Source organism: Liolophura sinensis, chromosome 5, assembly GCF_032854445.1.
Source record: "Liolophura sinensis isolate JHLJ2023 chromosome 5, CUHK_Ljap_v2, whole genome shotgun sequence".
In the NCBI taxonomy this organism is placed as follows: domain Eukaryota; kingdom Metazoa; phylum Mollusca; class Polyplacophora; order Chitonida; family Chitonidae; genus Liolophura; species Liolophura sinensis.
In genome coordinates, this window is record NC_088299.1 from 7,290,918 (window position 1) to 7,318,816 (window position 27,899).

At 38.6% G+C, this 27,899-nt stretch overlaps 1 protein-coding gene across 2 annotated transcripts; it reads right to left on the bottom strand.

Moving 5' to 3' along the window:
- Positions 1-929: 929 nt before the first annotated feature.
- LOC135465598 (ubiquitin carboxyl-terminal hydrolase CYLD-like) lies at positions 930-27,812 on the bottom strand. 2 transcript variants are annotated; one of them, XM_064742863.1, is made up of 15 exons: positions 27,221-27,812; positions 22,900-23,244; positions 21,548-21,704; positions 19,019-19,072; positions 17,276-17,452; positions 11,310-11,545; positions 10,038-10,194; positions 8,868-9,138; positions 8,238-8,329; positions 7,660-7,726; positions 6,629-6,758; positions 5,291-5,399; positions 4,481-4,590; positions 3,328-3,556; positions 930-2,115 (listed from the first exon to the last, which is right to left on the bottom strand). In XM_064742863.1, exons 1-15 carry the CDS (start codon positions 27,737-27,739, stop codon positions 1,925-1,927), a joined length of 2,844 nt encoding a protein of 947 aa, XP_064598933.1. In that variant the 5' UTR covers positions 27,740-27,812; the 3' UTR covers positions 930-1,924. The 2 variants fall into 2 exon arrangements, with proteins under 2 accessions (XP_064598933.1, XP_064598934.1); XM_064742864.1 differs by lacking the exon at positions 19,019-19,072.
- Between the last annotated feature and the right edge of the window lie 87 nt (positions 27,813-27,899).

Sequence of the window (27,899 nt, forward strand, 5' to 3'; positions counted from 1 at the left end):
GAACTGTCTTGTTTTTTCAAAAAAAAAAATTTTTTATGGAATTATTAACAGTCCAGAATTTATTTCATGTCACATTTGTCATGCGGAGATATGTGAGAAGTAACTTGGATGCCTGGCCCCAGGGTCAAGAAGCTATCTTTAAAATTAAGTCGGACCTGAGATTAAGATAGGTCAGATTTAGTCTTGACAAGTAGTACTATTTCCGAACTTAGATTTCAAGTTAATATGCTAATTTTCAATTTTGCCATGAAAGTCCATGAAGATATTTCAGGTAACTTGCAATTTCAGCGCAGTGTGCTATTTTGAAGTTAAGATTAAGCCTGACTTAAGTCTAAGACAGCTTTGTGATCCTGGGACCCGCTTCTCAAAGCGTACATAGTGCTACATCCTCATAACTACCATGGCAACGTAATAACTACAGTACTGGTTGCCATGGAAGTTAAATGCACGGACGTTACGTGAGCTTTGTGAAATCCGCCCCTGGGTCCTGTTTCTAGACCATGTGACTTTTAGTTTATCATTAGATAGTCACATGATGCATTAGAGCCAACCAGCCTGTCGATTTATACCAGTCTTCTGTGTATATTAGTCCCTCTATCAAAACAAAAACTAGTCATACAGTGCAAAGCACTACAGTCCCAAAGTGCTACACTTTACACGGTACAAAGCACTACAGTTATAAAGTACAATGCACTACAGTCACAAAGTACAAAGCGCTATTCGATGATCCATCATGCCATAACCAAATAAACTTTAGAATACTGTTAAGAAAACCCATTCATTCAGATATTTTGTAAATATTAAATTTTGCAATTGCAATACTAGGTTTAACCAACCTTAACCAAGACCAACGAATTGCAGCACTAGGGCTAACCAACTTTAACTGCGACCAAGGAACTGCAGTACAATGGTTAACCCTTTACCCCAAGAGCTTCATCACACAATATTACATACCTGTACTTGACAAAAAAAAAACACCATTAGGAGGTTTGAATGCTCACAAGTCATACACTAACACACACTCAGAGCCTGCGACAAAAAGTCCTTAACAACAATAGAACACAATCCAAAACTTATCAACAACATCCTAGACCATCTCATTTGAATAATTTCATCCAAAGTTTGGCAGTTACAATAACATTTTTAATTAAATTACAATAACAATTACAGTCTGGTATGTTTGAATACTTCTGAACGACAACACATACCTGTTCAGCATACCTGTTTAACTGTAAATTCCTCTCTCCATTTCTTTGATAAACAAAATCAGAACAACATCATAAATTCTCAACATTGCTCATAATTCCATTTTTCCCTTTTATAACTCATACATAATGATGTTTTTTTTTTCTTCCCAGAAAAAGTTCTTTTACTGTAAGGTTTGTACACTGAAAATCTAGATAAAAGCAAAAAAAAAATAAAAAATAATTCCCACACACTACCATTAATACTGTATGTCTTTTTTAGTTTGTTTGAAAATCAATGCAAAATGACTCATCCGTGAAAAAAAATCTACAGTACTTAACTAAATTTCAATAATCATATTTCTGTTGTTCCTCTTGATACCGATTGTGACTGGTATAATGCTTGAATACCATTTTGTGACATTACCCCTGCAACGAAAGCTTGCAAATTTGCAAGCACATTTTTACCTGGTATTCTACCACATTAAGGTTTCCTGTCTTGTCTAACGAATGCTTCCCCAACTCTTTCAACTCTGGCCTGTCTCAAAACACTATGACATTCCCGCCTCAACAATGACTGACATTTCTGATTGACAGTTGCCATGGTAACGACATCCCCAGCAGTTCAATCTGAGTGCCTGAGGTTCCTTGACCCTGTCATGGCAAATGGGGGGTTGCTAAGGGTGACGAATATGTTGCTGAGGGAAGCATAGGCTTAGCCAATGAAAACTGAGTATGAATCATTTAAACCTCATGATGTCTGGACTCTGATAGATACACATGTAGGCATCACAAACCAGGCGGCGGATTGGTTCGGGTAGGTCCTTGTCATCATGGAGACTGTCAATGTCTTTCTTCCCGCCTTGCGAGAGCCATTTGGGTAAGTCTCTAACTTCAACAACTTCAGGAATATTGTAGCCAATTTCTCCACCTGGTTAAAACATAATTTAGTGCAAAATAAAGTCCCAGCCTCAGGTAATAATAATGAAATTTAACAAAACAATTTAATATAATTTAATTTATAACTAAATAAAATCAATAATGAAAATGATTTGATGACATGAGGTTCCAAATTTAAGGGAACACAGCTCAGGTAAAATTTTATCCTTGCTCTGTTAAGTGTATACCAGTAGTTTCTATACTTTCATAACATTCACCCGACACTTTTATAACACACACACACAAAATTTTCACGAGAAATTTGTTTTTAGTCATCATATACTTTAAGGCTAACAAAATTGCCAAGTGCCTGTACCTTACTGAACTGAAGTCAAATATTCTGAAATTGTGATATTTTAATCATTTTCACAAATATCTGTAAAAATATTTTTTGCGTGCTTTGCTTCTTCTTCTCCATGTAAAATCTTAAAATTTGACATGGTCATTTCACTTGCAAGACAAGTTTTATAAAAAAAATTCCCTAAAAGTAATTTGATACTTTTGCAAGGCTACCAAAGAGCTTGTGTGTAGGAGACACATGAATGCGAAACTTCATCTCAATATACAAAGTACTGAAATCATGAATTTGGTAATCTATGGTAATTAATATGCACAAAGAGCATCTGCAATGGAACATCATATCAGCTGTTCATTCCTGCCTAAGCTGTGGAGTCAGTTGTTCATTCCTGTCTAAGCTAGTAAGTTGTTCATTCCTGTCTAAGCTATGGAGTCAGTTGTTAATTCCTGTCTAAGCTGTAGTCAGTTGGTCATTCCTGCCTAAGATGTAGAGTCAGTTGTTCATTCCTGACTATGCTATGGAGTCAGTTGTTCATTCCTGCCTAAGCTGTGGAGTCAGTTGTTCATTCCTGATTATGCTATGGAGTCAGTTGTTCATTTATGCCTAAGCTGGAGTCAGTTGTTCATTCCTGCTTAAGCTGTAGAGTCAGTTGTTCATTCCTGCCTAAGCTGTGGAGTCAGTTGTTCATTCCTGCCATTAAAATGAGGTTCTGTGAGCTAATTTTAACAGAACAATGATCAATTCATTTATTTGATTAGTTTTTAACACAGTTCTCAAGAATTATATGGCGACAGCCAGCATGACAGTGGGAGAAAACAGAGCATAGCCCAGGGAAAAATATGGACAGTTCAGATTGGGCCCGAGTCACCGCTGCGAGGGAAAATTACCATGTATTAACATGTTTACCTTTACGATCTGCCATGGAGTCGAAAAAAACCCAGCGATTTCCGGCTTTTACGAAGGATACATAATGACTAGTTTCGATGCAGACGATAGCAAAGAGCTCCATCTTCTGACGAGGCATCTCAATGGCTTCATGCCCTTCCTGCTGTAACCTAGCATAATTGTTTTTGAAATCTTCATTGACTTTGATACGCTTAGGTTTGTGGTTCACTCTGCTGCAGTGTTTGTGGTTCTGAAAGTAAAAATTAAAGAAATGCAGTATACATTTGAATTCAATCACCATTTCCCTAAAACACATTACAAAATTAGAAATGAAAAACAGCATTAAACTAAAAGCTCACAGAACTATTTCAATACAACTGAAGGAAGATGAAAATAGCTAAGATGTAATGTGACATAAAAAGTAGTTACAAGTCATATTACTATGCTGTCACAAGTCACTTTACTGTACAAACAAATTACAGCTGTGTAGGTCACATACCATACAAGCCTGAATATAATTTTGGTCAGTGCATGATGTTTGATATGTTTACCTCACATCTGATACTTTCAACATGTTCTGTTGAAAGTATGTGTAAAATGTCAGGTTTCAATCAGATAGTGTCTGAAAGTCAGTTTTGATGACCTGAAAGGTCAGCTCATATTCAAACTTGCTGTGTAGTTAAAAGTAACAAACCATTTTGTTACAAGTCACATAAAATGTGGTTTCAACTCACATTCCATGTAGTTACAAGTCACATACAATGTGGTTACAAGTTACATACCGTGTAGTTACACATCACATACAATGTGGTTTCAAGACACATTCCATGTAGTTACAAGTCACATACAATGTGGTTACAAGTTTCATACCGTGTAGCTACACATCACATACAATGTGGTTTCAAGACACATTCCATGTAGTTACAAGTCACATACAATCTGGTTACAAGTTACATACCGTGTAGTTACATATCACATACAATGTGGTTTCAAGACACATTCCATGTAATTACAAGTCACATACAATGTGGTTACAAGTTACATACTGTGTACTTACAGGTCATATACAATGTGGTTACAAGTTACATACCATGTAGTTACAAGTCCTATACAATGAAGTTACAAGTCACATACAATGTGGTTACATCACATACTATGTGGTTACGTCACATACCGTGTGGTTGCAAGTCTCACAGAATGTGTTGAGGTTGGTATTGTGAAGCTTGTAGCAATCTTTGCATTCAAAGGCCGCAATATCTCCACATATCACACAGTCCCTGGGAGCTGTCAACACAATACAACATTTACTAATCTGAAAGATGTGAAAAGTTGCATATATGAATTGTTTCAAATGATGAGGAAATCATGGGTGACCAGAAAAACATGTCCACTGAGTTACCTGAGAAACCTACTGACCACTGGAAGGCCATGTTCAAGACAACTTACATGACTACCCACGGCAAGGTACAGTGGCACACTATACCGAAGTCTTAAACATGACTGAAATGTTGGGCTGGCCCCAGATCTCCGACTTACAAGATGGGTATTACATAGTTAAAAGCTGAAGGTCATTTTTTTCTTCTAAGACATGTCACATATGACATGACACATTCCAACATGAAGAATTATTGTTTATTAATTTATTTGTTTATCTGATTGATGTTTAAAGCCATACTCAAGAATGTTTAACTCATGTAAGGGCAGTGAGTTTTCTGTGTGGAAAGCCAATGACCTTTGGCAATTTACTGACACAATTTCCCACGTGTGACACAGAGATATGCACATGGCATTAGTGGAAGACAAGTGATGTTTAATGGATGTTAGACAGTACAAAAGGCCACATGAGCCTCATGGACTCCTTACTGTTACCAAATCCCCATAAACAGTGAGAGGGGGGAGTATGTATCAAGGCAAAATATGTTTACCAACAGACGGTAGGTCTGGTATATACTTTAAACACTTAAATCAATTTGTTAAAACTTACCGTTTTCTAAAACATCTGTTATGTCCAGTTCTAAGCTAGGTACAATCCTCTTGAACATCTTGTAGCTTTTCCCAAACCTTGGCATCTGTAGTATCAAACAGGATGGAGCCTACAAGAAAACAAAGATGTCCTTTAACAGCTGATGACAAATACTCATTGTGTACAGTAATTATTTTTCCGAACTGTCCAGGTTTCAACAACTGCAATTTTCACCCACACATCCTCACTTCTCACACTGCAGGTTTCAACAACTTACAATTTTCATCCACTCTTCCTCACTTCTCACACTACAGGTTTCAACAACTGCAATTTTCACCCACACTTCCTCACTTCTCACACTGCAGGTTTCAACAACTGCAATTTTCACCCACACTTCCTCACTTCTCACGCTCACACTCAACAACTGCAATTTTTATTTCCACACTTCTCAATCTGCAGGTTTCAACAGCTGCTCTTTTTTGGGCAAACTTCCATACTTCTCACACTGCAGGTTTCAACAACTGCAATTTTCACCCACATCTCCATACTTCTCACACTGCAGGTTTCAACAACTGCAATTTTTATTTCCACACTTCTCAATCTGCAGGTTTCAACAGCTGCACTTTTTTGGGCAAACTTCCATACTTCTCACACAGCAGGTTTCAACGGCTGCACTTTTTTGGACAAACTTCCATATTTCTCAATCTGCACGTTTTAAAGGCTGCATACCTCCACACTCCTCACAGTCCAGGTTTCAAGGAGTGCAATGTTTGGAAATACTTCTTAATTCCTCACAGTGGTGGTACCATTAACATTATTAGCAAAAGCCAACTTCACCAAATTGGTCAAGAAACTTATAACAAAATGATGATCCAAACACCATCAGTTTTATAATGCTACTTCAGCATCCCAAAGCCCAACAGATACCAGACATAACATCTGCCAAGAATTTCAGTGGACAACACCCTTTCTAATACCTTGTCCATAGTTATCTCCCTTTCTCCAAAAATTCTCAAAGACAGGTCGGAAGTTGGAGGTCACATGACCACCCTTTCATGTCAAAAACGAAATGGCCACCCAATGTTAAAGCACTGGGGAAAAGGTCACTTTTTGCCACTTCGCTAGTGACCAGTAAGGCCTGGTTGTACAAAATAACATCACGATAACTCGGCAGAAATACTCAGACTTTCTGGAAAGCTGAAAATTATACAAATCGCTGACAGCGATTCAACAATAGGCATTTTCCTATGCAATAACATTGGGAGGACCGTTTTCTTCACCCACGCTGTTTGTTACTAAGGAGATCACGTGATCTGTATCTTCTGAGACGTCTTACAGAATATTGGTGTTAATGCTTACCTCAGCCAGTTTGATATCTGATTGCAGGAAGGACAACTCAAAGAGTTGTTGTGTTGTGGGTAGCTTGAGATTGTCATCTTGCTCCATGAAAAGCTGGTAATAATAACTCTCACTGAGATCTGAACCAGACCTGTAACCATAGCAACAAAAACAACACTGTGCGTGTCGCATAATTCTATCATACTTCTTACAGTGCATGCATCGCTCTCTACCATTCGCTTCACATCAAAGCCACTTATAGCAAATTTTGAACAGAAATCTTGGGCAACGCTGACTGATGAGGCAGGAAGTGACATCAGAAAACACAAACAATCCGTCTCAACCTTTGTCTCTAATAATACCTTATTCCCTTTATCTAAAGTATGTATAACATGATTCTAACCAAAATCTGAAAATTTTATTGATGAATGCTGATTAAATAGATCCGCGGGAGGAGACAAGTGGTGAGCCAAAGCCTAAACAAGCGTACGTGCGTCTCACAGGCTCCAAAGGTCAAGCTTGTCTATTGGTGGCTGTAAGGAGTATTGAACTGTATCTCAAACAGAGATCATTGCGATTTATTTGGGGAAAGTGTCAAACAATTTTTATTACGTAGTATATATAATGTATTTCTGGCATATCAAAACACATATAGGCCTTAAAATGACGCTTTTGATCTAATAAGAACATAATGAAACTCACACAAGACTATTTTATTTATTTATTTATTTATTTGATTGGTGTTTTACACCATACTCCAGAATATTTCACTTTTACGACAACAGCCAGCATTGTGGTGTGAGGAAACAGGGCAGAGCCCAGAACAAACCCACGACCATCTGCAGGCTGCTGACAGACTTTCCCACAAAACAAGTGGCCACTCACAGTGAAAAAATCAATCAAAATGTGTCACTTAAAACAGTTAAACTTTAGATGAATCATAGCAACTGACTGGGAAACATATTCTGCAGTCCACTGACTTTAAAAGTATAAACTTGTTTTTAACAATACACTCAATCAGATGAACAACAAGACGAAAATAGTAGATTTACCTTAGTTTCAAAAATGGGTCAGCCTGCATTATTTGTGATAGCAATGAATTCAAAAATTCTTCTGGATCTGTAACACAAATTAACCGACTTCAATAAAACACTTCCTTCAGTTGCCAGTAAGTTCAGTACGTCAATTACTTACCGGCCACTGCATGTTCATCAATCAGAAATACAACGTATATCTCAATATCGAAAAAATGTTATATATTTTCCAATCTTATGAACTGCAAGACATTTGACATCTATGCACCAACTTCCATTGTCCATTAACAATCATTTATTCTGTTATTATCAATCAAAAAGAATTTATCTCAAGATTCTATTATTATTATTATTATTATCATTCTCAATATGATCATCCAAGCCAATCATTAATGTACAATTAATCATTAATGATTAATCATTTCCAAAGAAACTTCTTGGGCCAGTCTAATCAAGCTGTCATTAGCGAATTGTGCCTGGCATAAATGCCATGACCATATACACTGAGGGAAAACATGTACGTCACTATGGTCACTGCGCTTGGCGTAGTGTTGTAACGGCTTTGTAAAACAGGCCAATGAAGACACCACAGATACCTTTTTCTTCACTGAGCAAGCCTCGAACAGAACTGAGTTTGTCCAGCAATGATCTTAACTTCATCACTTTATCTGCTCTAACGTAGTAGTTTCTGTAAAGGAATAAGAGCCTTGTTAGAAACTTTTGAGATCAAAATATGACTTGATCTAAAACACTCACAATCAATTTTAACAAAACTTTGTGAAGCATTACTGTAAAACAAAAACAACAACAACAAAAAAATCAAATAAATGGTAGGTTTTCAAAAGGAATAACTTCTGGAGATTTCCCAGATTCTGTGCTAGTTGACCGCCACATTGAGGCCACAGAGTAAGGCATCACTTTCAGGCATTATGGTGAGGAGTACAGCCTACAATGTCATGAACAGAGTCATATCTACAAACAACTTAAGGGTTCTCATCTCAAACCAAATAATTCTTACTTGTTAGTTTTAAAAAAACTTGATTAGTTTTGCCCCCTCCCAACCCCCTCCACCCCCCAACAATTCGAAAATGAATACAAACTATCTGTTCGGACCTATTAAAGCATTATTTTGAACATTTTTTGGCCAATCTAATTTGGGTGGTATTATATTACAGGAACAAAACAAAGGCCAGTCTTCAGACATGTAAGTCCACCATTATACTTACTTTCTTAAAGGGTTTACAATCCCTTCTTTTAATACTCTCTGAACTTCCTCATATTCCGGCAAATCGTCTTCTTTGCGTGGACGGTAGAAGATAGAATCAAAGACGGTTGTGAAATAGAACATGGCAAAGAGGGTGGCGTCTAGATAACAGGAGTTGTGGTGACCTTGAATACCCCGGTACTTCCCACAGAGCTTGCTGAAGCTGACATCATCCAGTGCTGAAGGCGGAGCTACCTCATCTTTGATATCTGGGGTCTCCAAACTACCAAAAGCTGTGAAGACGATCAATTTATTTTTAGTATTTCTTTGATAACTGTTTAATTCCTATATTTCACCTAAAGTTTAGCATTTTTCAAGTGGAACATTTTGCTTGATTCAGACTGATTAGTCTACCTTACAGGGCCACTTCAGATTTATTTATTTATTTGATTGGTGTATCATACCGTACTCAGGAATATTTCACTTATAGGGCGGCGGCCAGCATTATGGCGGGAGGAAACCGTGTAGAGCCTGGAGGAAACTCACGACCATCCAGAGGTTGCTGGCAGACCTTCTCATGTACGGCTGGGGAGGAAGCCAGCATGAGCTGGACTTGAACTCACAGCAATCGCATTGCTGAGAGGCTGGGTCATTACACTGCATTTCAGATGTGAATTTCTGTGAAATTTTGACATCTTATCAGAAAAACTTGGGTGTTCAACTGGCATCAAGGTATCATTTTAAGGCCTATTTTTAAAGTCACACATACGATGTTGATCAGTTTTATGGATGGAGGAAACCTGAATACACAGGGTAAACCACCAAGTCCACTGACAAGTTTCACACCTTTGACTAGCGGTTTCTGAGACTCATTTTGTCAAACACCTACCTACTCAATTACTTTTTTGGCACAAAACTATTTTTCAAGTAACAGTATTTTCCACAACTCACAATTGACTCTTTCATTTTGTTTAAAGAAAGATTCATGTTACCAGCACTTCTATATACATATATATATATATATATATATATATATATATATATATTACTTATTTTAAATACTAAATTTAAAGAATATTAAAGTTTACTTGCAATATATAGTACTAGCAATCACATTAGTACTGAGAATGGATGAAATTTTTTTCCACCAATCACCAATTTACTGTTCACCCAAGAGTAAAAGTATGCATACTTAAACTGTCCGTCATTTCAGACGCACGCTGCTGTTCCACAAATCGCTTGTCCTTGCGACACTTGTACAGCGGAACAAAGAAAGCCCTTCCCATTGGACACTGGAAGAGGCGAATGTTTTTGAATGTTCCATCAGTTCCTGCTGATATTTCTTCTTCCTAAATCAGAACAATACAGAATATAGTAACATCGGTGCATAGCAGACTTCGCAATCTGGTTATTTGTTTGACTTATCTATTTTACTTATTTGAATGTTTCACTTCCCAGGTACGGCCGGGGAGGAAGCCAGCATGAGCTGGTATGGGGTTATCTGCTCGGATGCTGCCAACATTGTTAACATGGAATATTCGTTGTTTCTAAGTTACTCAGGATTACTGTATTTCACACAAAGGTTAGCATTTTTCAATTCACACATTTTGTTTGATTCTGAATGATTCCTCATTATAAGGCCATTTTTACATACCAAACTTTATGTGAATTACAGTATGTACACTTTACCCTAATTCTTCTAAAAATTTGGGACAGATATCAATAGTGTCGAAAGTAAAACATTACATTTCTTTACCAGTTTACTCGGAAAAGTAAACACATGAGTATGTTGTTCATTAGATGGTCTATCCATGTGAGAAAAAAGAATCTCCATATTCCTGCTAGAATTAAATACATATTGGCTAAAATGAGCAGACCAGGTGTCCCAGATTTTAGAAGAAATAGTGTACTCATCAACTATTCCATATGATTGTTTACTTGGCTACTTAGGGTTATATCCTTTGCCTTCTGGAAAATGACCTGCAAATGTAGCCATTGGTTTATAGACAAGGTTACTGAGTACCTCTTCCATCAAGGAATTCTCTCATTGTTTATAACTTAGATTTGTAACTTAGGTTTTTAACTTCGATTTGTAACTTTGATCTGTAACTTATATTTCTCCAAAACAAGCTGTCCAACGACTTTTTAACACTTGAGCCAAAAAACTTTTTGGTGCCACTTTCAGGAACATAACAACATAGAGACAAGGAAAAGTGAGGCTGTGGGACCTTGCTTGAACAAAAGGACACAAACTCTAAAAAAAGGCGATTCCTAACATATGTGCTACAAAAGTTACATCCCTTTAACAACTTGAACCTGAAATTTATAGTTCACAACAGTGTATTAACCTAACATATTAAAGAGGTGGGGATCAAAACACAAAATCTTATACTGCAGTGTACATCCATGCACAACATGCTGTAGACCTACAAACAGGTCAATTTGAACATTAATCATATGTTACCATTTCCAGCCCTGCAATTTTCTTTTGGGGGTCTTTCTGATCTGGCACGGTGCCAATCCAGCGTATGACCCCATAAACTGTGGGGTTTCCCAGCACCTCCACCAAAGACCCCACCACCAGGTCCGGGTCCGGATCGGGTTTCTCGGTCATGGAAGGGGGTTTTAATGGCCAGTCCACTGACGACGCAGGCTCTGGGAGGCGGGATATACTCTGTGATGAGCCACAATTCTGTATACCTGACCAACAGAATAAGGTCAATTGTGATACAGAAGCTATGTACTCAGTGAGATAGTAAAAAGTTACTTGTGATACAGAAGCTGTGTACCCAGTGATAGTAATAAGTCACTTGTGATACAGAAGTGTATATGAATATGTGTATCAGTGAGATATTAAAAGATCGCTTCATACATACTGCTCTACTTATAACACTGAAATTTTAAAGATCACTTGTGATACAGAAGTGTATATGAATATGTATATCAGTGAGATATTAAAAGATCGCTTCATACATACTGCTCTACTTATAACACTGAAATTTTAAAGATCACTTGTGATACAGAAGTGTATATGAATATGTATATCAGTGAGATATTAAAAGATCGCTTCATACATACTGCTCTACTTATAACACTGAAATTTTAAGGATCACTTGTGATACAGAAGTGTATATGAATATGTATATCAGTGAGATATTAAAAGATCTCTTCATACATACTGCTCTACTTATAACACTGAAATTTTAAAGATCACTTGTGATACAGAAGCTATGTACTCACTGAGATAGTAAAGGTCCACTTGCGATACAGAAGCTATAAACTCAGCCAGATAGTAAAAGGTCATTTGTGATACAGAAACTATGTATGCAGTGAGACAGTAAAACAGGGAAAGGTTTAGGTTTTCTTAACCAGTGGTACAGAGAAAGGTTCAGGTTTTGTATACGAGTGATAAAGGGAAAGGTATAGGTTTTGTATACCAGTGGAACAGGGAAAGGTTTAGGTTTTGTATACCAGTGGAACAGGGAAAGGTTTAGGTTTTGTATACCAGAGGAACGGGGAAAGGCTTAGGTTTTGTATACCAGTGGAACAGGGAAGGTTTAGGTTTTGTATACCAGTAGAACGGGGAAAGGCTTAGGTTTTGTATACCAGTGGAACAGGGAAAGGTTTAGGTTTTTTATACCAGTGAAACAGGGAAAGGTTTAGGTTTTCTTAACCAGTGGTACAGGGAAAGGTTTAGGTTTTCTTAACCAGTGGTACAGGGAAATGTTTAGGTTTTTTATACCAGTGAAACAGGGAAAGGTTTAGGTTTTGTATACCAGTGGAACAGGGAAAGGTTTAGGTTTTCTTAACCAGTGGAACAGGGAAAGGTTTAGGTTTTGTATACCAGTGGAACAGGGAAAGGCTTAGGTTTTGTATACCAGAGGAACAGGGAAAGGCTTAGGTTTTGTATACTAGTGGAACAGGGAAGGTTTAGGTTTTGTATACCAGTAGAACGGGGAAAGGCTTAGGTTTTGTATACCAGTGGAACAGGGAAAGGTTTAGGTTTTCTTAACCAGTGGTACAGGGAAAGGTTTAGGTTTTTTATACCAGTGAAACAGGGAAAGGTTTAGGTTTTCTTAACCAGTGGTACAGGGAAAGGTTTAGGTTTTCTTAACCAGTGGTACAGGGAAAGGTTTAGGTTTTTTATACCAGTGAAACAGGGAAAGGTTTAGGTTTTCTTAACCAGTGGAACAGGGAAAGGTTTAGGTTTTCTTAATCAGTGGAACAGGGAAAGGTTTAGGTTTTGTATACCAGTGGAACACGGAAAGGTTTAGGTCTTCTATACCAGTGGAACAGATAAAGGTTTAGGTCTTGTATACCAGTGGAACAGAGAAAGGTTAAGATCTGGTATACCAGTGGAACAGAGAAAGATTTCTTTGTCCCAGTGGGAAATGAACATTTTGGATTGTGTATACAAGAAAGAGATTAAAGATCTCAGTCCTAGAGAAAGGATAAAAGATTTAAATTTTGTATAGGTCTATGGTTGGTGGGACACATGTGCCTGGAGTATTTATTCATCTATTTGATTGATGTTTTATACTGTACTCAAGAATATCTCACTTAATATACGACAGAGGCCAGCATTAAGGTGGGAGGGAACTGGTCAAACCTTACCAGCCCCAGGGCAAAGTGCCTTGGGTAAACCATTGACCATTGCCAGGTATAGGATAAAACCTCTCGGCTCAAAAGAAATATGCTTTTGTCTGCTCTTTACCAGACTTGCAGAATGTTATAATAATAGAAACAAAACACACGTCCTACATGTGTGCAGTTGACTGATTCATATGGTGATCCTGATATTTAAAACTTTTGACATACTGGCTTCCTTGTTGTGTAGGGGATTTAATCTGGGCAGTCCCATTTCCTTTTTATCTATAAACTAGACTGCCATTGCAAAATTAAAATATTCTTGAGCACAGCGTTAAACACTAATCAAACGCATAAACGGAAAGCATTTGCATTCTGTATATCTTTTGTAGAAGAAACTTAATAGTTTTGTGAGACATAAGACAGCACAACTTATTTATGTATACGATTTGTGTTTGACGCTATACTCTAGAAGATTATTTCACTTATACAATGGCACCCAGCATTATAGTTGGAGGAAACCCAGGGGAACCTTCGACCAGTTAGCAATAATAATCAGAAATTATGACTTATACATCCCTTTTTTTTTTTTACAAAGCATTCAAAAGGAGTTACATCGAATATATTTAAAAAGTTAACACGTCTTCCCACCTGATTAAAAGTTATATCTACTTCCTAAAAACGGAACCTGATTCTTCAAAGAAATGCTAATTACTACTGACTGTTCATATACTACACCTGATAGTACAGTCCTTGTAGATAATACAAGAACATAATTGGACACATTTATCAATTTTTTTACCAAATGCACAATTTGTCAAACTTTCAGGATTTGAACCCTGTCCATTGTGCCTGACTTGGTTTGAACTTGAGCTGATACAGAATGGGGCAAAAATACAATGCCTCTGGCTTGGTTTGACTTTAGCTTACAGAATGAGACTAGAATACATGAACTCTTACAAAAAATCCATCTTACCTTTTTTTCATAACAGTTCAAAATATTCATCACTCTTTCATTCCAACTTCATCATTTTCAAAACATTCACCATGACATACATATGTATACCTTAAAGTGCAGAGGTAAGGTGTATCCATACACTAGACATATCAGGCAAACCAGGCTATCAGAACAAACACTGTGGCCACCAGCCCAGCTACACACAACCATGTATTATGGGGAAATTCCCTAGGGTATCCCTGAAAATTCTAAAATTAGCAATCTAACATGTAGTATATACATGCTTATCTTTACCGACAAGGAAATATGTGTCCTCATTCCAAAGCCATAGTAAATGCCGATTTGAGCATCAGGCCTGCAGATTACTACTAAATCGTGGAAATATTCAAATTTGCAGCTTTTAGTGTATACTGCTACATATATACCTGCGAATTATCTTCATATCAGTCAGTTTAAATATCTCCTCTCTATTCTCTGTTACATCCGTGCTCTAATTGTTCATGAGCTCTTGGTGATAATAAGTGGTTGACGGTGGGCCATTTGCACTGTCTTTCGTTCAAGATCACTTGTCTTCCACCTTCTATTTTCATGTATTTTTACCATAAATATAATGAAATTGGCAAAATGCAGAAAGGGATGATATTTATTTGATTGGTGTTTCCGGGGGGAAAACCTATGGCACACCTTTCCATATACGGTCGGAGAGGAAGCCAGCATGAACTTGAACTTACAGTGACTGCATTGGTGATACCAGGCTCCTGGGTCATTGTGCTGCTGCAAACCACCTCAGACACAGAGGCCCCTAAAGGGGTGATACATCAACTACATTGGAATTGTAGCTTATTCCTTTGGATTTAGCAGAAAAATGTAAGGGACTACCCATTGTCACCTAGTTATAGCAGATGCGAAACAACTGGAATTGTGGTCTGTACAGAGACAGATGGATTGGCAGACAGACAAAATCTTGATATCGTATGACCCGCATAAGGTTGGGCGCAATCACATGAGCATACACCTCAACTGCTCAGCTCTCTATGGTAGCTTTACATCACTATAACCACTCAACAGGGATGACTTGTGTACCCCATTTCCGTGACACAAGAAGTCTTTTTTTAGGTACATGACTCAAATGACCTTGGTGTTGTCATATTTTCATTTATTTATTCCACCGTTGCTTAACAACATACTCGAAAATTTTTCACTAATACGATGGCGGTCAGTTTTATCAGTGGAGGAAACTGGTATGCATGGCATAAACCAATGACCTTTGGCAAGAATCTTCCAAACTTTTCCCACATATGACCATATTGGTGAAAGACAAGTGGTCTTCAACGAATGTTTATTTATTCATTTGAATGGTGTTTTACGTCGTACTCAAGAATATTTTGCTAATACAACGGCAGCCAGCATTATGGTGGGAGGAAACCAGAGAGAGCCTGGGGGAAACCCACGACCATCCGCAGGTTGCTGTCAGACCTTCCCACGTATGGCCGGAGAGGAAGCCAGCATAAGCTGGACCTGAACTGCATTTTATGCATGGTGCCAAGGTTGCCTATCTAGTTTGGGATCAGACCTTTTTTTTAGATATTTTTTTAGAACTTTTTCTAGATATGGCCCTGGATATAAAACTGTTCAAAATTTCTACCACTTGCTATGATAGTGCTACATAGAAACCACAATGTTTTCAAAGAATATGCCTAAATTTAAGTATATCAGCTGTAATTTATAGAAGACATAGCTGGGGAAGGTTTTCACTCTACTTAATGTCCCACCAGCCCTTCTAGTAACGATGTTACCTGTCAATCCATTCTGAGTGAACTGTGCCAATTAGATTGAACATTTTCAACCAATGAGTGGGTCATCTGGTTGACCAACATGTAGATGTCATTGTGTATGAATTATAATTGGTAAAATTCCTTCTTGACTAATAATTGACAATAGTCTATCACTATTATTATTTATTTATTTGATTGGTGTTTTACGCCATACTCAAGAATATTTCACTTATATTGACGGCGGCCACGTACGGCCCGAGAGGAAGCCAGCATGAGCTGGACTTGAACTCACAGTGACCGCATTGGTGAGAGACTCCTGGGTCATTATGCTACGCTAGCGCACTAACCAACTGAGCCCCGCAGGCCCCTTCACTATTATTAAGATGACGGCTCCTTTCATGAATCTGCCACAAGACCAATGTTTAATAGCATATGCATATGTACATCATTACTTGCTCGTAAAGAATAACATTCATAACCTTTTTCATGTCTTTCTCCAGAATTTTCAAAATTCCTGAAATTTTTATGAAGATTGAATGATCTGGACATAGTGTATTCCTAACTACTATTTATATTTTGTATGACAACTGAAACTCAAACTTTATACTCTGAGAGGGTGTCACAATGAGTAGCTCATGGGGGAATATAGGGGACATGTTTGACAGGTAAGAAGAGTATGAGAAAAGCTCTGTGTTAGTTTATTTCTCTTACCTCTATCAGAATGGGTGAACTGGTAGAGAGGGTTTGGGCTGTCACAGTGAGTAACCCATGGGGGAATATAGGGGACATGTTTGACAGGTAGGAAGAGTATGAGAAAAGCTCTGTGTTAGTTTATTTCTCTTACCTCTATCAGAATGGGTGAACTGGTAGAGAGGGTTTGGGCTGTCACAATGAGTAGCTCATGGGGGAATATAGGGGACATGTTTGACAGGTAGGAAGAGTATAAGAAAAGCTCTGTGTTAGTTTATTTCTCTTACCTCTATCAGAATGGGTGAACTGGTAGAGAGGGTTTGGGCTGTCACACTGAGTAACCCATGGGGGAATATAGGGGACATGTTTGACAGGTAGGAAGAGTATGAGAAAAGCTCTGTGTTAGTTTATTTCTCTTACCTCTATCAGAATGGGTGAACTGGTAGAGAGGGTTTGGGCTGTCACACTGCATTGTGCGCTGGGGAGTATGTGGGGTAGGCATGTTGCGAACAATCTCATCCGCTGGGAAAACCTGTTCCACCAAATGCTGCTTCCTGTGATAATCCAGTAAAGACTGCTGCTCAGCGGCTTCCAAATCTGAAAACAATTCAACATAAAGTCTCAATTTACTCATCCTTAGTATGCCTAAAAACCGTTGTAATTTGGTCTGAGGTCTCAAGCCATCGTATTAGATTTATTTACCTGTTTTTTTACTTGATTTACTTTTAACACAGTACTTTTGAATCTTCCACATAACGTGGCAGTTAGTTTTTTGAGTGGTGGAATCTGGAGTACATTGGCAAGTTTACTGTAATTCTTCAACGTTTTGGCATGTTTGTGATGTGTTTACTTGGTGGTTTTACTCCAGCCATAAAATTGAACAGCTTTGAACGCCAATCAATTAAAAAATTTATGCATTACTTATACAGCATTCAGATATATTTACGAGAAACGTAACAGCTTTGTTAGAAAATTCTGAAAAAAAAAATGGAAAGCAAGGCATGTTGAAATCTACAATCGGTTTGCATAAACCATCAGCAGGAATGAAAAGTGAGGAACTACAGCTTGAGGCTACTTTGGCAGCATTGCCGCCACACTGTAGCAATGAGGAGTATAGAAATGGTTGACTAGCCAGATGTACATTTACTGCACACAGGCAAGTATAGGTTGGAGTGGAAGAAAGTTAAAAAAAGTTAAATATGTGAAAAATAATTTTAAAAGTAGAGGAAAAAAGGAAATAATTGCTTCCTAGTGTCTCTTTGTTGTAGTTTAACCACATTTTCTTGTCAAAAATAGACAACTGAACTGGGGGACATGCAAGTTCATAAAGAAATTGATGAATTAACTGGTATTTTTTTTAAATGATACATTTCTAAGAACTTTCAAACAGTGGTTTACTTACTTTATTGACTACATCAATAATTTTTCTAAACAAGTTTATCAATTGCTGGCTTATAACTCCCTCACTAACACCGCTAATCCCATGAGCAGCCAAACAATTTCCACTTTTACATGTCATATATCACAAAAAATACCGTGGTTCTAAGCACTAATGAAAGCATAGATGTGAGTTCAAGTCCAGCTCATGATGGCTTCCTCCCTTGTTGTACGTGAGAGGGTCTGGCAGCAACCTTCGGATGGTCATGGGTACTCACCATGCTCTGGCCAGTTTCCTCCCACCGTAACGCTGGCTGCTGTTGTATAAGTGAAATATTGCTGAGTACGGCGTAAAACACCAATTAAATAAAGAAGTAATCTGACCCTGAGAATGAGGAGGAGGTGAGTGAGAACTGATATCAAGCGTTTCGGCCGATGTAGCTGATTAGCTGGAAAGCAAGGATCAGGAAATCAAGCAGTATCAATGTCACCTAGTTTTAGACAACAACTTAAACATACACCGAGTCGTTACGTTAAATTATTATTTGTCTAATATTTACAGAAGACTTGCACGAAAGAGAAACAGAAACGGTGTCTTGAGATTTTCTTTATTCTGCTGGAAAAATGTAAGTTTTAGCACCAAAAATAATATTTTGTGACATTTATTTATCTAAACGTGCACTTTATGTATGTGGTAGTATATATGTGATAAATGATTTGGTGCTGAAACTCTACATAGTACATGTAATATGTACATGTCAATTAGGGCCTGTGGTGACCAGTTACCTGTCAAGATGAATTCTTTCACTGGTACAGTTCCTCTCATTCGATGCATGTGATCTGTGATTCAACATACATGTACTTTTAAAAACAGTACAACACAACATTAACTTGTTTCTGCTTTCGACACACCTTTCACGACCACCACACCAGGGTGCAAGTTTTATGAAGCTGTTGTAGCGTTATGTGCTATGTACATATGAAAGTCACAATTGGGTATTGCCAGCCTAGATCACACCATTTCAGGCATATGTAGAGAAGAGATGGAAAATCAATCTTCTAGAACAGAAACTTCTGTACATGTGTATGCATGCTTGGGGTTTTGCATTCCGTTGAACACTTTTTCAGTCATATGATGACGCGGAGTCATTAGGAGTATGAACATACATGTATACTGTGTCTTATTGTGGCAAAGTCCATGACGTCAAAGTGCTGCCGCCACAGACGTATCATGCTGAAGACACCAGACATGACACCCCACCCAGTCATATTATACTGGGTCGACCAGTCCTATCTCCTGGCTCTAACCTCTTAAGAGTACCATTTTTAAAGTTTTTGTTATGACCTGACCCAGGTTTGATCCCAGGTCTCACGACTTGGACGAAGAGGCTATAACCATTAGGTCACCTAAGCCGTCAGGCCCTTCTGGATTTGAATCAGTGGCACCGAGAGCTGTAGCTAGCACACCAACCAGAATATTTACCAATAACATAAGGGTATGCCGCATAAGGTGCATAAAATAACAAAAATATACTACTTGGCCAACAAACACTGAAAACAAATAAATACGCTTAAAGCAACAAAACTGAGATGTAATTACAGCTCAAAGGCTAGAATGACCATTAAGAGAACACAAAACAAAAAAATCACTGTCAGTTAGTGCTAATATTACCCCCCGAGTCAGCAAAGGTCCTTTCTAAAACTGAAGCAGATGTTCTTTACACCCACTTCTCCAACAAAAATAGCTCCTTCACTCAACACTCATTCAGCACGTTCACTAATAGAGTTACCTCCCTCACCAGCAAATAGTGGGTCAACACAATAAACCATATGCTTATGCTGGACCTTCGAACACTTGTCTCATCACAGAAACGGTGGGGGGGATTAGCACCCATTGATCACAGCCAGTGAAGTCTGCAGCTGAAGCTGTTTTCTATGGCTAATAAATTGGCAACATCTCAGTGTCATACTTTTAACTGAATAATTTCAGTTTTTTGAATGGTTTTGCCACAAGCCACTTTGGATGGGAATACCATTTGCAATGTAGAATTTCACTGAAACTGATAGTATTCTGTGTTTGCGCCATACATGGATTACTTCCCTTTTCATGGATTATCCCCCCTTGACAGATATCAGTTCAACTATCCAATGCAATGGCATGGGGAAGTCCTGGTGTCACCACAACAACCACAAACAACAAAACAAACAGCAGTGATCAACTCTGACTAATCCACTGGTAAAATTTCTGTTAAGGTCAACTAGTTTTTGAATCGTTGCTCTTATCTTTCCTAAGCAAATGTTTTATGGGGTAACACATACATGAGTCATCTCCATCCTTTAGTAATTCTTCAGAAATGCATCATCCGCCTCATCGCTTTCTCACAAAGACTGGATCATGTGGCTCCAGCATTTAGGAACCTCAAAATCCTCCCACTTGCACAAATACACAGATACTCATCCTTGCTACTCACACGTAAATTCACTCACCAATCACCCTCTCTTCCTCACAAATTTCAACAGCTGTTCAAAAGACAATCTGACATTCACAATTACCAAACCTGATCCTATTCTTTCAATCTCCATGTACCTTTTCTAACTTCAAATCTATCCACACATTTCATCAGATCTTCAGCCCAAAGGGAGTGGAATAGGCTTCCTCCAAATCTCAAAGTAATCAATGTCACGTTTTTATTCAAATCCAGGTTAATAGATTTTCTAATTAACACTATTGTGTAGTTAACTTAGGCTTTTGTACTGTTACATTTGTATGTGAGTTTTTTCCCCCAAGTAAATTTGTTTTTTGGTAATACAATTGTTCCATAATTATTGCTCCTCACCAAGCATGTATTATTATTATTTGATAATAATGAGTCAGGGATAGAACAATTCCCTCAGACTTTATTCCCGCCATTAACGAGATGAATAATTATATATATATATGTATGGTGAATAAACATTTAATTCAAGTGCAATTTGCATCTGCGCATTGAGAATCTGACAAAGTAGACAGCAATATTTTCCAGAATACTGTATGCTTTAACAGAAATAAAGGGCAGATACCAACCATTAAGGAAGGTAAATCCATGAAAAGTGAAGTATCCTACGTATTACGAAAATACAGAACAGTTACCATGCTGCCGACAGGTTGAGTGCATATGCATAGGGTGAAAATTTGCACACAGCACTCAAGTACATCATGATCTCGCAACCTGTCCACTAAATAAAATGTCAGTTGCACAAAATACAGATATGGCTTAAATGTATAGTGAATACAGAAAGTGAAGGTAGAACAGAAACTGATCTACAAATACTGACCTGCCGTATCATTTATGTTTGGAGGCACGTGTGCAGGACTGTCAAACTCCTCTTTCTTCATTAGCCCTAGTATTGGTACCAGCGAGGCATGATTCTGTTTGGCGTAGAATAACCGTGTGTCTTTGTATTTTCCTGTTCCCGAACCCACAGGGTAATCCTGTACAGACAAAACAAGTAAGGAGTGTGAAAATCTGTACAGTTTAACCATGTGACCCTCAAGGAAGTAACTTTTACTTAAAACTTTAAAACTTATTCTAGGAATAAAACAAAGAAAATTTTAACCACAGGGAAATTCCGAAGAAAAACAAATTATGATAAAATGACATTTCATCATCAATTGCAGTTATCTCTCCCAGTATGGAAAATTTTCACGCATAAAAATATAAATGTTTTCTTACAGTCCTGGATATATGCAACACAATGTGATAAGTAAGGAAAATCTGACCGCATTCCACGTCTCTGGCAAAAGTAATGCGAATTGTCATTGCACCAATTACATGTAAGTAACATGAAGCATCTAACTTGAGAAATCGTCCAGCAGATATAAAATAACTGTATCAACTGTACATGTACATCATACTTAACAATTTATTTATTTATTTATTTATTTGATTGGTGTTTTACGCCGTATTCAAGAATATTTCACTTATACGACGGCAGCCAGCATTATGGTGGGTGGAAACCAGGCAGAGCCCGGGGGAAACCCACGACCATCTGCAGGTTGCTGGCAGACCTTCCCACGTACGGCCGGAGAGGAAGCCAGCATGAGCTGGACCTGAACTCACAGCGACCGCATTGATGAGAGACTCCTGGGTCATTACGCTGTGCTAGCGCGCTAACCACCTGAGCCACGGAGGCCCCCATACTTAACAATGTTTCAGTCATACATGTGTGATGGTAAGGAGTTATTCGGCGTGTATACACCGTACATGTAATTATTTACTGTGTCTTCCTGTGGCAACACGCGTTTGTATCTCCAAAATGCTCATGGTGCAAAACACAGATCAAACATCAACAACAGCTGATATGCCTTAAGTCATGGTTAGTTTTGGAAACTACAAGTATGAGAAGTGGGGCTTCAGCTCCAGTGAAAGATCCAGTATGTAGGTTATGTCACAACTATATAGAAAAACCCTGAGGTTAGGCATTGTGAAATGCAGAAATGCTGAGATCTTGAAAGAAAATTTACCCATCCATTTCAACAATTTTCACCGTTAGTTACAAAAATTACATTATCTATTTTGACCTTTTTTTAAAACTAATACTGATTTAGTAGTTTTTTCCACAATGTAGTTTGATAGTCATAGAAATGATCTCAAAGTTAGGTAATTTGGTGGTTATTCTGAACTTACGAATTCCACGCCAACAGTAATTTCTTTTCGCCTTGAATCAGGAAGATAGCCAATCCACTTAACGACGCCATGCTCTGGGCCCGTATCACTGATCCACACCACCCTGTCGTTTATCTTCAAACTGCATTCTGGGATGGGGGCAGATTTAAGGGAGCGTTGCATGGGTGGTGTGGGAGGGTAGAGTGATGCCCCTTGGGCGCTACCATACCCAGCAGTGGCCATAGTCACGGCAGAGTTTTTGCGCCGTATTTTGTTCAATGTCACAAAGATGCCGCTGTCTGCTGGGCACTCAAACAGCTGCACACCACCTCGCTTCCCATCTGTTGTGCCTTCTCCAGGATTGTACTGTGAACGAAAGAAAAGACAGACATAAATGTAAATTTACAGAAATCTCAATGGTTTTCATTTATATTTAATACATATCTCCATGTAGGTTTCTCAATGTTTTTATAAATTATAGGTTGGATCTTAAGAAATGATTTGACAGTGAGTGAGCGTGAGTGAATGAGCGAGTGCTTGGGGTTTAACATCATACTCAACAATTTTTCAGTCATATGACGATGAAGGAATACTTAGAGTGTGTGTAATGTGCCTCCTTGTTGCAGGACGAACTTCTACCGCTCTTTTATCCAGTGCTGCTTCACTGAGACGACTTACCAAAGGCAAGTAAGCTGCCCTGCCCGAGCCATCATATTGATATAGGTCAACCAGTCATTGCACTGTTCCCTTCATGCTGAACACCAAGCGAGGAAGTTACAACTTCTTTTAAGGTCTTAGGTGTGACTCGACCCGGGATTAAATACGGATCCCCTGTCTCCCAAAGTGGACACTCTGTAACCTTGCCTGGGGGCGAGGCAACAGGTTAGCTATCACTAACATTGAAGGATGCTAGGTTGTAGGCAAATAACTGACCCAAACACAAAATCAGAGTGAGTGATATGTATTGCTGCCATCTGGGTGACTAGGCAGGCTGATGACTGCCCAAGGTGGTGACTAACTCCTCACTTTATTTTGGGACTGGACTTTTATAGCAATATAGCATCCAAAATATTGGAAGCACTGCATTTAAAGACAGGCTAAAAGGTACATTTAAGAACATTTAACTGCTACTTAATCTGCAATTTATACTCCAGAGGTATGCAAAATATGAAAAGCCCACTACCTCTACTTTTATAACCAAACATCATTTAACTGCTATGAAACCACACTTACCCATTTCATTTTACTGTAATTTCCACCTGCAAGCTAGTAACCATGATGACAAAGTACAAGTTAACACGAACATAGTCATGTGCAATATCCCTACCTAATATCAATCACTAATGATGAATTTCTTCCCCAAAGTCTTTAAACCTAACACATCAGTGTTGCCAAAAAGGCGAGAAGCCAAACCCTAACTACAACCTTACTACAACTCTACCAATTGTGCTATCGGGGCCGGCAAATGAGTTGAGAAAAACATCTGACCTTGATAGTTACATGTATGTAAACTATATTTAAGAGAGTGAGAGAGTGATTTGGGTTTAATGTCGTAATTAACAATTTTTCAGTCACATGATGACGAAAGAGTCCTTAGAGTGCATGTAATGAGCCTCCTTGTTGCAGGGCGGATTTCCACTACTCTTTTATCTAGAGCTGCTTTGATTTGACTGCTCTAATTTGAGAAATCATCCAGCAGATATAAAATAACTGTATCAACTGTACATGTACATCATACTTAACAATTTATTTATTTATTTATTTGATTGATGTTTTACGCCGTACTCAAGAATATTTCACTTATTCGACGGTGGCCAGCATTATGGTGGGATGGAACCGGGCAGAGCCCGGCGGAAACCCATGATCATCCGCAGGTTGCTAACAGACCTTCCCACGTAGAGCCAGAGGGGAAGCCAGCATAAGCTGGGCTTGAACTCACAGTGACCGCATTGGTGAGAGGCTATTGGGTCATTACGCTGCGCTAGCGCGCTAACCAACTGAGCCACGGAGGCCAACGAAATAATATAATACATGTATAAACTTATAAGGTATCAACACCACCATACATTCAATATATTTCACACCTAAGATTTATTTACTGGACTAGGTTCAACGCATCCTATGTAACATTATAGAATTTTGGGTATTAGGTAAAGAGGAAATTGAGAAGAACTCAAGGAAGAGCACTGCTGCCCTTTTGTCTGGAACTCACAAATCCGTAAAGCCCAAGGCACACCACAGCTATATCCATTGTGATTTTGTCACAATTTTTTGACCGTGGCCAATAATTGCCACCACTGAAACCCGGGAAATTATTTGCAGTCACACCCAAACTGACATTTTGACTCTTGCAGGACTCCAATATATCCATGGTGGCCATTACAAGAAATCCATTTATTTATTTATTTTATTGGTGTTTTACACCTTATTCAAGAATATTTCACTCATATGATGGTGGCCAGCATTATGGTGGGAGAAAACCTGGCAGAGCCCGGGGGAAATTCATGACCATCCTCAGGTTGTGCATGACATCAATGGCACAATGCTAAAAATACGTGATGTCAAATGCAATGCTTGACATCCATCTCAAGGCAAGACCCAACTAATTATGATTAGCTGGAATTTCTGTAGATTCACCAAAATCCCCTACATCTTATTGTACGATCAATCCAAGATTTATGAAGATTACCAAAGACGCATAACTTGCAAGTTGTCTTAATTTGCTTTTAATGCAGAAAGGTAAGTCTGAAATTGCTCTGATGTTAGGTTTGGCAAAATCTTGTTTGACCAAGGATGGCCCCAAACCAACCTCAGAGCATATTCCACTTGAAAACCTGATGTATCTCCCGTGGCACTTTGTCACAGTGTTTGAGACAAAAATGACCCATCTGGGAGTTTGTAGACACTTACGTTCCTTATATTTTTGTCTGTCGATGTATCACAAGCAAAACCTTGATTGATTATTTCCTCAACATATTTGACAAGCGAAGGTAATTGCATCAGGTTTTTAAATGGAGCACCCTCTGACACTGGCATGGGGCCATCCTAAGCCGAAAAAATTTGACCAAATCTAACGTCAGAACAACCTCGGACTACAGCCAGCTGTGCCTGAGCCTTCACTGCAGGATGCAACAAAACCAGCAAAGAGCCAGGTAGATAATGCTTGCAAAATACCGGTACTACTTGTGGTGCTGACACATATATTTTTTCAGTAGGATATCATCCTACATTCTGACAGCATTTGTCCATACTACACCTGGTAGACCGCAGCGGTTCACTCTTGTCATAAACCTGGTGGCTGTATTACACATGTAACTTAAAAATTCTTTTGTATTTAAGTGAACACTAATCAAATAAATAAATAAAAACCTTTCTTTAAAGTAGTGGTGCAAGAAGTTTAGCGTGCTTTCAGCCATATGAAAGGATATTTTATTTAAATCTATTTGATCGTTGGTTATCACCATACGAAAGAGTTTGTCACATGCTCCATGGTAGTTAGTTGTAGGATTAAACCACCAGCCTTTGGCAAGTTAAAGAAATTTTCCAACATGTGACGTACATATGTATTGTATACACCATAACTGGTTGAAAACATGTGATGTTTGACAAATTTTAGACTGTTTAAATGACCACATGAGCCTCACTGACTGCTTGATGTTACCAACGCCCCACAAGTAGGGGCAATCTGTGAATTCACTGTCCAAGGCCAGTTCTGAACCCACACCTTTTGCGTCATATTTGATTTATTTATTTGATTGGTGTTTACGCCGTACTTAAGAATATTTTACTTATATGACAGCAACCAGCATTATGGTGGGCAGAAACCGGGCAGAGCCTGTGGAAAACCCACAACCATCTGCAGGTTGCTGACAGACCTTCCCCATGGCGGGAGGGGAAGCCAGCATAAGCTGGACTTGAACTTACAGTGACTGCATTGGCGAGAGGCTCCTGGTTCATTACACTGCTTTAGTACGCTACTCAACTGAGCCTTTTGTGTCATAGTAAGTGAAGGGCCAGCACCTTTAACCACTAGACCAAGCCTTACTATATCTCACTATTAATGCAAAGTATCTTGCTGCATCATAATCATAAAAGGTACCAGGAATTGTGAGGTTTATGGTGCTGTTCATGCCAGGTGGTAGACGATTATGGGATATGATGTGAGCTTCACTGAAGAACTGCCTCCACAAGGAACTCTATAAGTGGGTCAACGACGAGCAAAGGCAGCGTCATAAACTTTTTGCAGCTCTACATAGTACCTTATGAAGTGTCTCATCCTTATGTCTCAAATTGTTAAATAATAGATCTAAATTTATACTGTATATTATGGTCGTACACTTACAAGTAATTCCACACCAAAATGAGTTCCCTTGAAGTTGACTGAAAAATCGGACTCCTTGGGCAAAGGTCCTTTGTATCTAATCACTCCAAGTACATCCTCTGAATGACCTTTCAACTTGACTTTTACCGCATCTTCAATCTGAAGTTCAACGCCTTCTTTTAACCAACCATTACGGCCGTCGCCGTCCAAGAACACATTCAGTTTGTCTTGACAACTCGGTATTGGAAGTAGCAGTTTGAACTCCTCCAGTGAAAGTCGCTTTAAATCAGGGGCTTGGCACTCCACTTCAACACCTTCCGACTCGACCGATTTCAAAAGAAATTTTTGTCCGTGGGTCAAGCTTTTGGACAGATCCTGTTTTCCTCGAGATGGCACCAAAAGTGTACCCGCGATGACATTAATGGGTGTAGACTTTTCGCCGAATGACAGGTACGCTCGAGGTATGCCTCGCTCACGCCGTTTTCCTTTCGTATTACATAGCAGTATGTAAAATTGTTCATCAAAATCACCGTCCCTCATATCTAAAAGTTCAAAATACAGCACAAATTTGGTCAATTTTACCCAAATCCGAATAGTTAAGTCTTCGTCACAAAATTCAACATGGTGTCCGAAAGCGGAAGAGGGAAATCCCTCATACGTCACGGGAATCCCCTCGCTGCACACGGACCTCTAATTTCGT